This window comes from Asterias amurensis, chromosome 7 (assembly GCF_032118995.1).
Source record: "Asterias amurensis chromosome 7, ASM3211899v1".
In the NCBI taxonomy this organism is placed as follows: domain Eukaryota; kingdom Metazoa; phylum Echinodermata; class Asteroidea; order Forcipulatida; family Asteriidae; genus Asterias; species Asterias amurensis.
The window spans coordinates 5,490,614-5,505,225 of NC_092654.1; the positions used below are offsets into that span (position 1 = coordinate 5,490,614).

The 14,612-nt window shown below is 38.6% G+C and overlaps 1 protein-coding gene across 2 annotated transcripts in view; it reads right to left on the bottom strand.

Annotated features, from left to right (window-relative positions):
- The window catches only part of LOC139939719 (nucleolar pre-ribosomal-associated protein 1-like), a 40,927-nt gene that overhangs the window by 20,135 nt on the left and 6,180 nt on the right, over positions 1 to 14,612 (bottom strand). The window contains exons 4-16 of one of the 2 annotated variants that reach the window (XM_071935810.1): positions 13,408 to 13,504; positions 11,460 to 11,653; positions 10,844 to 10,983; positions 9,696 to 9,891; positions 9,171 to 9,308; positions 8,176 to 8,337; positions 4,901 to 5,045; positions 4,546 to 4,778; positions 3,849 to 3,935; positions 3,196 to 3,409; positions 1,759 to 1,950; positions 591 to 796; positions 225 to 416 (exon numbers count right to left, since the gene is read on the bottom strand). In XM_071935810.1, the coding sequence (XP_071791911.1) occupies positions 225 to 416; positions 591 to 796; positions 1,759 to 1,950; positions 3,196 to 3,409; positions 3,849 to 3,935; positions 4,546 to 4,778; positions 4,901 to 5,045; positions 8,176 to 8,337; positions 9,171 to 9,308; positions 9,696 to 9,891; positions 10,844 to 10,983; positions 11,460 to 11,653; positions 13,408 to 13,504 (2,196 nt within the window). Of the gene's footprint in view, positions 1 to 224; positions 420 to 590; positions 797 to 1,758; positions 1,951 to 3,195; positions 3,410 to 3,848; positions 3,936 to 4,545; positions 4,779 to 4,900; positions 5,046 to 8,175; positions 8,338 to 9,170; positions 9,309 to 9,695; positions 9,892 to 10,843; positions 10,984 to 11,459; positions 11,654 to 13,407; positions 13,505 to 14,612 lie in introns of both variants that reach the window. The other variant, XM_071935809.1, reaches the window with a different exon arrangement.

Genomic DNA, 14,612 nt, shown 5'->3' on the forward strand with positions numbered 1-14,612 from the left:
ATCTAAAAGGAGTGTTAGTGCATGATGTCACCAGTGTTTGCACTACATGAATCATGAATCATAGTCTAATAGAACAAACAACAGAAAACTACACATTTCCAAATAAATGACCGGTAATCAAAACAGATTCATCAGGTATTTATGTTTGAACACTCCACCGGTGTCTATCCCATGAATTGGATCTTAACAACATGACATAATGCTTTTAGTCGATAAATACGCACCTTAGTCTGCTTCTCTTGCAGTGTATTAACATACATAAGCAACTGTCTTGTCATGAGTAATACTTCAGGTTTATCACACTCTAAAAGTATCTTGAAGTCACCGGGTCCAAGTTCAGCACCTTGTACGATGGAATCACGTAAACAACTTCTCCACTCCTTTGATTTATCTGCTGAAGTCTCATCTGCAGAACACTTCTAGAGCATATCAGTAATAAAACAAATATTCTTACACACAAGATTAAAAAGTAAGCTCAACAACTTCTTACATATTTGAACTGAGAAAATTGTTGTGAAAAATGTAGAAAATAAGAAGTAAAACAAAATGCAAAAGGTAGCTTTCTAGTAAATCCTTTGTAGTGTACTTACCTGATCTACATGTAAGTCATCCAGGTAGCTCTGGGAAGGCAACCACAGTGAGCAGTATTGTAGGACTTGTTGCCAACATACCTGCGCCTTGATATTACTACCTTCAGCCTCAGTGTATTGATGCAGTAGATAACAAACTGACTCGGGAGACTCTTGCCAGTCTATGATACTCAGGATTACTTGGGATATGTATTGACTGAATAATCCTGTAAGAGTAATGTTTATAAACATTCTTGTTCAATCCAATGTATCAAATTTATCAAGTAACAAACCAAAAGGGAAACTTGAAGGGGAAAACTGTAAAATTAAACTTTTGAGTGAACGAAGAGAAATTTACTAGAACAACCTGCAACCTCCAGATGTATGTGCTGAGGCTTAACCAACTGAGCTAACACTAATGTTGGCAACCTCCCTTTCTGTTTTCATTATCTTTGGGCAGGGGTGCTAGTCACGTTGCCTTGGATCGGACGAGTTGGTCTATAAAAAGCTTTTGAAACCGTTTGTTATGAAATGCATATGGTTAGAAAGATGTTTTAAAAGTAGAATATACTGATTCACACAAGTATCACTCAAAATTGCACGGTTTTCCTTTTACGTCGCGAAATATCACGGTCGGCCATTTATGGGAGTCAAAATTTTGACTCCCATAAATGGCCGACCGTGTTAGTCGACGAGGTAAAAAGAAAACCCCGTAATTTCCGAACGAGGCATATTTGTGTAGATCATTGTATTCTACTTTTAAAATATCTTTCTAACCATATGCATTTTATAACAAACGGTTACAGAACGCTTTTCAAAGACCAACTCGACCGATCTAAGGCAACGTGTTCCTTTAAACTTTCCATGTAGCCAGGGATCACACCCATGTTTAAGATACAACCTAGGAAGCGGCAGCCAGGGGATCACCTTAAGGGGATGCAATTGTTTATTTCAGATATCAGACAATAAATCACAAGGGAAACTGACAGAGTGAGTTTTAAATGATGTGGGGTTTGATTCTGTGTCCCGAGAGTATGCAATAGTGATTTGTGTTGAGTACTCCGTCCGCTACTACATTGTACATGTACATGCATTCTGTAATGATGTGTTAAGTTTTTACAGTATATGGAAACAAATGTGAATTGAATTGAGCAGTCACCTACTTCCATGATGTAAACAATTTACTTACTCTGGTCTTGCCCTTTCAACTGAGTGAAAACCTCAAGGGCTGAAGGTAAAAGAGCACTACATGGTTGTGGTTTGACGGGTAATTCTTCACTCAAATGCTCATCCTTAACGAACCACTTATCATCAAAAGTGCAAGACATTGCTTGGATTAAAACATTGGGCTGTGCAGACAGATGGTGGCTCACAGATTTATCTATAAGGTAAAGAACAAATAGAAAATAAATTCTTACCAAGTAACGAAAATAATGAATAGATTGTCCTTCCTTCTAGCACTAAGAGAGGTACCATACAGACATATACAATCTTTCAAACACTTAGTTGTGGGGACTGACCATTGTTGGTCTATAATTCACCTTTCTGGAGAACTTGATGGGACTGAGTTGAATATAGAAAATTGTTGTGGGAAACTTTGCTTCATTGTGTAAATAACTCCACAGCTGTGGTTCCCTGTTTGATTGTGTGACCTAACCACACACACCCAAGTTTGTACACGCCTGCAACTGTGGACTTCCTACTGTCCCTCTTTTGTTTATACTCTTAACTCTTTTCCAACAGCTCCCATTGGTTGTGAATACGTTTTCCTCTCTAACTCTTTTCCAACAGCTCCCATTGGTTGTGAATACGTTTTCCTCTCTAACTCTTTTCCAACAGCTCCCATTGGTTGTGAATACGTTTTCCTCTCTAACTCTTTTCCAACAGCTCCCATTGGTTGTGAATACGTTTTCCTCTCTAACTCTTTTCCAACAGCTCCCATTGGTTGTGAATACGTTTTCCTCTCTAACTCTTTTCCAACAGCTCCCATTGGTTGTGAATACGTTTTCCTCTCTAACTCTTTTCCAACAGCTCCCATTGGTTGTGAATACGTTTTCCTCTCTAACTCTTTTCCAACAGCTTCCATTGGTTGTGAATACGTTTTCCTCTCTAACTCTTTTCCAACAGCTCCCATTGGTTGTGAATACGTTTTCCTCTCTAACTCTTTTCCAACAGCTCCAATTGGTTGTGTATACGTTTTCATCTCTAACTCTTTTCCAACAGCTGCCATTGGTTGTGTATACGTTTTCCAAACTGTGGACCCTATTGTCCGCTTTTTCTTATAGGTTCATGGTTTGAATGTGTATACCTACTCACACACAAACAACAATAGCTACCAATATAGCAAATTATAAAAAAGATTATGACTTTAACTTCTGCCATTTAACAACTTAAATGTGACGATTTCTAGAGGCTCACGCCAAGTCCACACTGCAGCGAAAATGAAAACGATCACGACGCAAAGAGAACACATACTATTGGTTGACTGCGCAAGTGCGTAGTCTACGTGGAGCAATTCAACCAATAGAATGTGTTCTCTTTTTCGCTGTGATCAGTTTTTGTTTTTTTTATCGCTGCAGTGCGACTCGGCCTTAACTCCGCTATGATGAAGTGCTGGTTTACTAACCTGTGGTGTCCTTCTGAACTAGTGTGTGAGCCCAGTTCATAGCCTCAATCACCTTGTCATTGAATGGGTGAGGGTTTCTGATGACCTGTGTCAGTGATTTGTAAAATATGCCGACGATGTGCGCACTCTCATTCTGCTCTAGTGTAGCTAGCTTATCAAGCCACAATGTAATTTCCCATTCAGCCTGATCAAACAACCCCGTCTCCTTGATAAACTGGGGGGAAATGACAATAAGTTAAACTACACTTGAAAATATTCCATTCAAACTCGATTTGTTTTCATGTTTGTGGCAATACTAATGGTACAGCATAATAGTAAATTACTTGAGCAGATGACCTGATATTTAGGGTGACCTGCCCATATACTAGAGATGTTAAGTCTACATCAGCAGCCAATGTGTGTTATAAAATCTACCCCTCGCCCCCCACCCCCCCCCCCAAAGTCCTTAAGGCCGTACACTTGGGTGGTATTCGAACACACGACCTTTGCCATTCCAAAGCAAAAGTCTTACCACTTGACCACCATAAGCCAGACAGTTTGAATCCTCTACTACAGCAACATTTTTAGTTGGGAAATAACAGTTCCAATATCTCTAGTAAGTAGTGCTTAACACACATCAGCCTTTGGCTAAAACACAAACGAATCAAACATACCTTGTTTAACAGTTTAACTTTGAGTGCCGACGTTGATGTTAACTGCTTCAGCAACAACATAACTGTTGATCCACTCTCACCTTTGACCTACAAGAAAGTGTGGACACATACAGGTGAGGCTGTATCAAAGATCAATTATTAGACTAAATAAATACTTCTAACTCTTGAGGCAGTCGGGCTGGCATCCCAGATCGAATCATGCCAGGAAACAATGTGGATTGAGATCGCACTGGTTTCCCTCCCACTACTAAAACTGAAACTTTGTTCCTTCTCTCCTTGGGGATCTTGGCTAGTATAGTGTTTAAGTTCACTTCACTGAGAATTATTGCTGTACAACTAGAGTTAATCAAAATAAATCAATATAATACATCTCTATAAATCCTTAAAGGGAAGGTACACGTTTGGTAATTGTCAAAGACCAGTCTCCTCACTTGGTGTATCCCATCATAACCATAAAATAACAAGCCTGTGAAAATTTGAGCTCAATTGGTATTCGGAGTTGCGAGAAAATTATGTGGAAAAAACACCCTTGTTGGACGAATTTGTGTGCTTTCAGGTAAGGATAAAAGACTTCTAGCTAGAAGTCTTTTTTTATTTTAGTGAAAATAAGTTAGCGTCAGTCAGTCGTGTGTGATATGAGCGCATACAATGCTACAAAAAAAAAAACAGAAAAGCATATTAATATCAAATAATGTACCTCTTTAAAGCCCCTGAGTTTTCCTTCAGGAAAGCCAAGTAACATCTTGATGGCTCTTTCCTCAATATCTGGCTGTAAAGTTGCCTCAGTATGTTTGAGTATGTGCGGTAAGTGGCTGAAATCATATGAAGTCTGAGCAAAGGAGGATGGGATAGTCTGCTGATACGCACTTAAGATATCAAACAGTAGTAACAAAACGTTGTCTCTCTTTGGTAGTTGTGGTAAATCACTGGCTGGATAGTGAGCAATACAAAAAACATCATGATCAAAGCAAATATACATTTTACTATATATACGTGTATTAACAAATCCGCTTTCAACATTGATAAATAATGATATGCAGAGAGAAGTTTACCTGCAACAGACTGCTTAGCCTCCTTTCCAGACAGTGCTTCTTCACTGTCCTGTTTCTTCAGATTGTTGTCACTTCCATCTCCATCTACTGGATGATCCAACAGCTTGTTCAGAAGGCCAATATAAGTATCCACCTCTGGCAAGGCCTAGATTGGACAATTTGGTAATTTAAAACAAAAACAACCTTAGAATGTGTACGGTAAGGTTTATGTAGTCTTGATTCACAGACTTTTTATCAACGATTCTCATAATAAATGATGCCAGTAAATGACACACAAACAAAGTTATTACACACCTTTTTCAAGACTTACATGTTCACTTCACAATTTGGCAGAAACATCTGCACAATTCTGTTCAACCAAAAACTATGTCACATATAGGGATTATACTCAGAAGCAATTTGCTACAGACACCATTACTGAGATTTCAGTCAAAGCTTAAAGCTGGGTTTATTGCCAGTCAAAAGGTTGTCATAAAACATATTATTTGGCAAGGAGCCGGATGCCAAACACAGGGCAAACCGACTTAACATACACACAACCCTGCTGCACGTGGACAAACAAAACATACATAAAATACAACTTTTCACATTAATGGACGCCTTCGCCCATCCAACCACCCAAAATTGTGGCCATCCAAAGGACAAACCTTGTCCTTCCAATATGGATTTAATTTTCCATATCCCATTAACAAAACATACCACGATAGGTCACATGACCATATTAGACTGAACATTACATGACCTCCACAGAAAACCACACACACATAACGCACCTTGCCTAAAAGTACCAACAAACAATTCAAATATATATATACCCTAAATTCCCCCAAAGTGGAACGCCTGAGGGGATACACTTGACTTATTATTAATCTACGTGTAAGTTGATACAGATTACACCCCTATTAACTATACAAAGTTAACAATTAAAAGTTTCCCCACGTTGGAACGCCCGAGGGGATAAACTAGCCCTAACAAAAATGAAAGGCGCTATTTACTAATAAAATGCCAATTGATGAATTACCTACTGTATTGTACCCATGGCATAATTCTAATTCCCCAAGTTGGAACGCCCGAGGGGAAATGTAAAATAGCCTTTGGGAACTGAAAGGCACTATTAATAATGAATATTATAATATTTGGTTTATGATTAGAATGACAAGTAACTTTCCCCGACAGCCTATTTACCCCCCATCACTGATATTCCTGTCATTTTTCAGCCAAAAAATTCCATACCAAACTGGTGGGGCAAAGGGGAGGTAGTGGGAAAATCTTTTGTTGCATCCCCAACAAAAACTGTGACAAAAGTGATGTTTAACCCTTTTCCCTCCAAAAAGACCCCCTTAGATAATGCAACCCCATTGGTTAGAAGTTGAAATCTAAACCTATAAATGGCCAATGACCTTACCCAATCAAAAACCCAATTATACTGACCACAGCTGCTTGCTGATTGGTTAACAACCCACACTGGTGGATCCCTTGTATCCATGCGAATAGCCCTCAGAGGCCACTCAACCAAATTAAATTCATATTGGAAGGACAAGGTTTGTCCTTTGGATGGTTACAATTTATGTTGGTTGGATGGGTGAAGGCGTCCATTTTAAATGTGAAAAGTTGTATTTTATGTATGTTTTGTTTGTCCACATGCAGGTGGTTGTGTGTATGTTAAGTCGGTTTGCCCCAGACCTTCGTTTTTGAGGAGCGCGATCGTGCTCGCGCTCCTACCGTGCTCCTGGGGCCGTCTTCAGGTGCGCGATTGACAGCGCTCCTCCTCGATCATTACGGTGTATTTTGTTTATAACACAAAGGCAGAATACACGCCAGTCGTTGTTACTTTGCATGCAACAATAAATAAAAGAAACATTGAACGCTAGAGGTCGCTTTGGAACGATGCACTAGCGTGATATTAAACGCCCTCTATTGGTAAAATCTACACGAACCAGCAATAAATGCATTGAGACAAGACTCGACGTGTCACGTGGGAGTTTTCGCGCATTTCCAGGCGGCGCAAATGCAAGGGGGGAAGCGCAAATGCAAGGGGGGAAGCGCATACCGTCGGCGTACGTAGCTCAATGAACATCTGTTGTGCAATCTTGAGATTGAGCAGCGCAATTAACATATTGCTAGCTTTACGAACTCGCAGCCGGGTACATTATTACTACACGACATACACACACGCTACTGTATACGTCGTCCGTGCAATACTCCACTACATACTTGATCAACCATGGATCAACGACGTATTTTCTCGTAACAAAATGTGTATTTTCTAATGCTTTATATCAAATGTGAAAACATTTTAGAAAAAAGGAAACATAAAACCTTAAAATTGTGCTGTATTTTGTCACACGGGAGTGGGATCGGGGTTGTTTTATTTTATTTTGTCTGTAAATTTTATTTGTGTACGTTCGATCCGACCTGACCATTTTAGAAATAATAAACTTAGTATGCTAGTCAAACAAATTGAGCTCCTGGACAATCTAAGAAGAGTGATTTTTTAGGAGCTCAAATTGAGCGCCTGAGTATTCTCAGGAGAGCGATTAAAAGAGCTCCTTCTATTTCTATAAACGAAGGTCTGTTGCCCTGTGTTTGGCATCCGGCTCCTTGCCAAATAATATGTTTTATGACAATCTTTTTGACTGGCAATAAACCCAGCTTTAAGCTTTGACTGAAATCTCAGTAATGGTGTCTGTAGCAAATTGTGTCCGAGTGTAATAGCCTTCACACAGCATTTACATTGTAAATAGCGCCTACCTATAATGTAAAGTATTATGCATTGTACAAAATGTTCAAGACAGTCAATATTCAATTTGGTTTTACCCATATACATGAACATGGAAACAGATGTGTGTTAGCACTGTATACTGAGTACTTTCCCAAGTTCTATGAAAAATATCACAGGCATATAAACTCAGGTGAAATTCAAACCCACGACTATTACGAGATTGCCCAGTAGGTAGAGGCAGTTTGAATCCTATGTTTTTGCAGCAGGTACTGCAAACAATTGAATAGATGCTAAATTTGCATCGGATAAAGAATATTGAATTTGGTTGTATATACACATAATATCAACTTGATGTATGTAACAAGGCTAATATTTGGGTTGTCTTCACCGTGAATGACATTTCACTTTGTCAAAGAAAGGCTCGATTTTGTCGTGGGGTGTTCCAAATTGCCATCAAAATAATACATAAAAATGACCATTACTATGTACATGTGAAAAGTTCTACTTTTGAACGTTGACCAAAAAGTGTTGTTAATTAGACAGAAACTGGTACCTTCATAAGAGCCTGTTGATATTGTGTAATAACACTTTGGATAGGTTCCACTGTTTCTGCAGACATCTTGGATTCCCTTAACCACTGTATAACACCCTGACCTCTAGTCAGTATTAACCTGATGACTTGAAGAATGTGGTAGCTGACTGATAGGTTGCTATGCTGCAAATATGCAATTGAAATACATGCAGTAATAAACCTCAAGTTAAATTGACAATGCAGGCAAGAATTAATGTTCTCACACAGGTTAAATATAAGAGCAACAAAGACCAAGGAAACAAATACCCTAAAAAAACAAATGTTTTTTTTTTTTTTAAAACAAGATAGACGCAGTAATTTTAACATGTAATAAGACAAAAATACACTATGGGTTTGGTAAGACGCAAGGAGTTTGGGGTATTAACGATTGAGATCTGTATGATGTCATGGTGACTTCATGTATGTGGCTAGGTCAAGTATATATATTTTTAAAAGTCATACCTGAAGCACCACAATAATGATGACTTACAAGTGCATGTATAAGTCATTGGTGACCCCATTTCCCTAATACTTCCAGCCCAAACTGGAATTTGGGATTCATGTTTAAAAAAATGTTAACTTCAAGGATCAGCAAGAGCATTCTAGACAAGCTTGGAAAGGCAATAATCTTAACATGTTATAAGACAAAAATACACTATGGGTTTGGTAAATCCAGGGATTACAGGGATTTTCAGTATTTTGTATTTATATGAAAAATATATAAAATATTATTTTCTTTATTCAGGTATGTAATTTTCTTGTTTTTTCCTGTTACTGTATATCATTATGGCAGCTACAAAATGGGACAAATTTCACATAAAAATACAGTAATTTTTTTTACCTTTCCAGCGGTACAATACAAAGTATTTCTGTCAATGATTACATTATTTATTTTATAAATTATTCCAGATGTATATGCAGGCGCTTAGGCACCTAAATAAACTTTTAGGTGGATATGGGTTAATAATAGTACATACTTTCACAGCCTGTGAAAGTAGCACCGGTGTGAGGACCGTTGGTACTGTGTTGACCATTGCTATGAGTACTGTGTAGCTGGTACATAACATATCAGCTTGCTGCAAGGCAGTAGAAATGACGGCCTGGCCAGAAAGAATCTGAAAGTGAACAAAAACAAAAACAACTAACTCATGACTTCATTACAAAATAATTTCCATGCCCAACATTTGCCAAAAGCCAGTCCAGAAACATTTGGCATGTATAAATGTCAGAGTTGATTTGAAACAAAAGGTATAGAAAAAAAAATCTGTTGCAACTAAAAGGGATCTTTGATTTAAAACAAAAGTATTGCACAAACCTTGGCATTGAAACGGATCTTTGATTTGAAACAGTAAGTATGCACAAAAATTGGCAACTGAAACAGGTTTTTATTCGGAAAAAAAAGTGTTCTACAAAACCTTGGCAACTTAAATGTATCTTTGATTAGAAACAAAAAGTATTGCAGAAAACCTTTGGCAACTCAAAATGATCTTTGATTTGATTACCTTTTCCAGGAGATTGATATTTGCAAACCAAGATGGAAGTGGCATGGGCTGGAATGAGTACTTGCATGAGGTCAAATACGGGTTCAATAGGTCAGGGCAGGTTCGGAGAATGTTCACAACCAAATCCTGAATTAGCATATCTTCATTAGCACGAGGTAAACTTAACAGAAACTTGAGGAGGATTGGGTTGCAGTTTCTGCAAAAGAAAAGATTGAGACAAAATAAATAAATATTGTCTTCCAGTATGCGCTAATCCACCAATCATGTGAGTGTCAATGTGTCACGCACCACATAACAGTGCCAAAGTGACATTCTAAACTTTGCGTGTGCATGTTGTTCGTAGTGAAATAAATTTCTGAAATGTTCAACTTTGCGCGTTGCAAGTGTGATGCTTTTCATAATTTTTTTATTACAGCCAACTCTTTGATTGGCAAATTGGCGTACCTAAGCATTGCTAAGAAATATAATGCTCCTTTCATCTGTAAACGCTTTGCAAGTCATTCTGAGGGACAAAATTTAAGACAAAAACGAGTCAAGCCAACGATTATAAAAATAATAAAAAAATTCCAGAAATGCTAATGAAGTTGTTGTTCAAGTTTAGTTGTTTCTTTGTTTCTTTACAAATGAGGTTGACTTAAAAATGAGAGTGGAAGATAAATTTGTTATAACACGCACACTCGTGGAATACGGAAAAATATAGCACGTCTGCATCCAAAAACCAACTTGGCCTTTGGCCTCGTTGGTTATGGGACGCAAAAGCCCTATACATGTACCTGTATTTTTCCTTATTCCACTCGTGCTTGTGTGATTTATTATAATAAAAGATTTAATAGATGTTAAATTTGCATCAGGGATAAAGAATATTAATTTTTGTTTTTACCCATGCACCGATGTATATTAGCACTGTATACTCAGTAATCACAGGCATATTACTCGGGTGAGATTTGAACCCATGACCCTTGCAATTCTAAAACAATGTCATACCAACTAGACCGCGGTGGCTAGAGGCAGTTTGAATCCTTTGTTTTAGAAGCGTGTACTGCAAATGATATAATTCACTGCTAAACTTGAAAAAGAAAAACACCTTACTTTGAGAATATATGTCTCGAGTCACCCCCAAAAACTTTTTCTAGAGAGTGATTACTTACTTTCCAGAGAGCCCAAGGGTGCCATCATAAAAGTTGATGCCATGTTTAAGATCACATGTGACTTTCATTAGAAATTGGTGACAGAGATGACGTACTTCAGGAAACTGGAGAGCTTCTGATGACTGAACCTCAGTATCAAGCTATAAATAGTAAACAACAAAAAATTGATCAGACCCACTAAGTTTTTAGTTAGTATTTCAAATAACTTAAAATTGAAAATTGCACAACAGCCTGTGATCATACTGTCATCTCTTGAGATGAATTCCTATCAAATAGGTTGCTATGGTGATGATTGTAATAATAATAATAATAATAATAATAAGACTTGTAATGCGCACGTATCCACCCTGCTGGGTGTTCAAGGCGCAGTAAAACCAAAAACGAACAAAACAAAACAAAACAAAAACAAAACAAAGAAAAAACAGACACAACAAAAATTAGTCCTTGAAAACTCAAATTTGTACTCAAATTCAGAGAATCTTTCACCAATGAACAGTGTTTTAACAACTCTATTTTTTTTTATTGGACTCATAAGACAAAAATATGGTTAATTTTTCCTTTCCAAAGACCCAACAACAATCAACTTTTTGGGGGAAGGGTAAAATGAAGCTTTTACCTCAGCACCTGTTGGACCTTGCCATCTGTACAGTGCAGCAAACTGCAATAGTGTGTAGTCATTCAGAAGATGAATTTTCTCGGTTTTGCTCACAGTTGGATTGCACACAACATACTGAGATAATGTGATCAAAAGCAGTTGTATGTTGGACACTCGATCAAGTTCCAGTTTTCGGAAGAAGCTCTTGAGAAAATCTACAGAATGAAATGAGACAACTTGTATTATAAACACACTATAAAGATGGTGAAGGTAGTTTTCATCTCCTCCAAGTTAAGTAGAAGTGAAACAATGCTTCAACTATGATGCAGGTTGTATTGGAGTGACACTGCCGTCGATTTCACAAAATTCTTTCTAACTTAGACTTATCTTAGGACTTAGAACGAGTCCTAACACTGCATTGTAGCATGCAGACCTTAAGATTAATCCTAAGTTAGATAAGACGAGTCCTAACTCTTTGTGAAATCAACCCCTGGTACCATGGTTATTGCATCTATACCTTCCTATATAACGTGTCAGATAGACCTTCTTGAATAACCCCTTTGATATAAGGTCCAATATTTGGTGACATATCAGTTTAACAAATGGTTATATTGCTTAGGCGCCTTGTCAAAACCTCCAAGCCGTTCCATTCCGCGTGCATTCTGCGGGAGTCCGCGGATTTTTCTAAAAAAAGAACCCGTAGCAACCGGGCATGTCCACGGCCACGACGGCTCATTTACATGTCAATAAACATGAATATTCCGGGGGCTCCGCGGAGCGACCGGTCGGCCATTGTAAGGTCCAGCTTATGAGCTGACCAGCGGAACCGCGGAGGAACGTAGGTGGTTAACAATGGTTTTACCTTTGCAGATTAAAAAGCAAAGTAAGGGTGGATGTGTAACTAAAATCCATTTCCTCCAATGTGTGATTTTTAAGACTTGGTTGGGCCTACATAACCAAAACATGAATTTTAAAAATGGTTGTCTTTATTCCCGGCTTCGACTGACAAAAGTTCCAGGCTACGTGCAAACTCCGTTCCAAGTGGGTCAGAGTATCCAGGGGACAATTTTAACTGTTCGTTCTTACTTTCCAAGCGGAAAACATTAGTTTCTTATTTATAAAATCCCAAGTCACCGTCACCAATAAACAAATCTACACACCTGTGCGAGTGTGTCTCCATGTCAAAACAACCAGATAGTCTGGTTTGTCCAATGTCTGAGGGGGAGGAAGCCACAGTTTCAGAGACCGATGTTTCTATTGGCTGTTGAATTTCCATATAGCGCGTAACGAATGTTTTCATTGGTCGATTTTGCCCTACTGCCAGAGCAGCATATTGTATTCAACATCATGGAAGAAAACGTTTAGTAGTCGCGGCGGCGGTGATTACTTATTAATTTAGTATCGTTTTTCTTGCGGGAAAATTGATTAAATGTGAATGGTTTCAAGTTAAAAATCTATATTTTTGTATCAAGCATAAATGTTGCAAATTATGCTTCGCAAATTGGCGATGCACTTTTTACAATTGCATAGCAAATCATCAAAATTGCATCACAAATTGCGATGTGATACAGGCGAAATCGTTCCCTGATTATCACATGCGCTGGATGGTGTAATTGTCTTGTCGGTGCGGCCTGTCCGCTTCCAGGAGGATGGTATTCGTGAGTAGAAAATGAATTGTTCTGGAAGAGCACGGCCGGTCCGCGTCCAAGCCGCTGATATTCATGACCTGAAAATACAACTTGTTCATTCATGAGACTTATTGTTATACTAACAATAGCGCCCGGCAAGGATAGCTCATTAACTTCGCCGCGCTTCAACGCACATGGCCGTTCTTCCGCTGACTGTCCGAGGTCCTTAGCAACGGCGGTTTTTGCTGTCCAGTCCGCAGACTGTCAGCGGAGGAACGCCCGGGAGGTTTTGACAAGGCGCCTTAGTTCCAATGTCTTGGACCATTGCAAAAACTACTGACCTTTATTTGTCAACACTTGCTTTATGACCTTGTTGTCTGCACTGATGAAAAAAGCCATTGCAAAACGAATGCAGCACCCACGAATATCTTCCTGTTCCTGAAAGTAGGAAAGAAATGGCCAAAAACACAATAACACTGTGAAACATTAATTAATCATGTTATTTCGGATTTAGCAAACTGGTGTTTGTTACATGTAATTGAAATAGCATTAAAATTAACTGTTAAATTAAGGTAAAAAAAAGGTTGCAACTTAATTCATTGTACATGAGCCTGTGAATCCGCAGGAACACCATCTACATGGTGTATTATGTCCAAAACCTTTGTCAAATCTTTATTGAGACCGCCAACATAGGGCTAGATAGCTCAGAGCACCAGCACATCTGGAGGAAATTGGTTCAAATCACGCTCTAGTAAACTTGTCTTTCTTCAAAGCAAAAATATTTACAATTTATCCAGTCATGTTTCCCCTGTAATTGTTGCATGCTGTCACAGGGGTCCATGGGTTTTGTACATGAAGGCCTACTACAAAAGTACATGTACATTGTATGTAGGCTTATGTATGTGTATGAAGGCACATATGTATGTAGGCCAATGTAAATGTTCTTAGGCCTATGTACTGATGAACATGTATGTAGGCCTATTTCTTCTGTTGAAAAGTGTACTCAAAACACTATGCTGGAAGTTGGAAGTTCTCCAGCTGTCGACAGGCTATGGGCTACCACATGTATACTGGGCCAAATTTCATAGCCCTGGGCCCAATTTCATAGAGCTGCTTAAGCAAAAATCTTTGCTTAAGCAAAAAATTCATTGCTTAGTCAAATCAGATTACCGGCCAAGACTCCTAATGCTAAGTAAACAACAGCTTAATACTAGTCTTAAGCAATGTATATGGCAGGAAATTTTGGCCAGTAACATGTGTAATATAAGCGAGCTATTAGTGTGCTTCAGCAAATCTTTTGCTTAAGCAGCTCTGCTCATACCGTAAGCACAGAATTGGCGCTTACGGAAGCAGGGAATTCTGTGCTTGCGTCAAGCGTAATTTACGGGTTAGCGGATAACTTTTGCTTCTGCACGTGCATACTCCACGTTACTAGGCATTCTAAGCTAACAAGGCTAGCACAGAAATTCAGCGCTTGCACGTTAGCCGAGCATGGTGATCGTAAGCGCAGAATTTGGTGGTAAGCAAAGCCATAAAATTTGGCCCT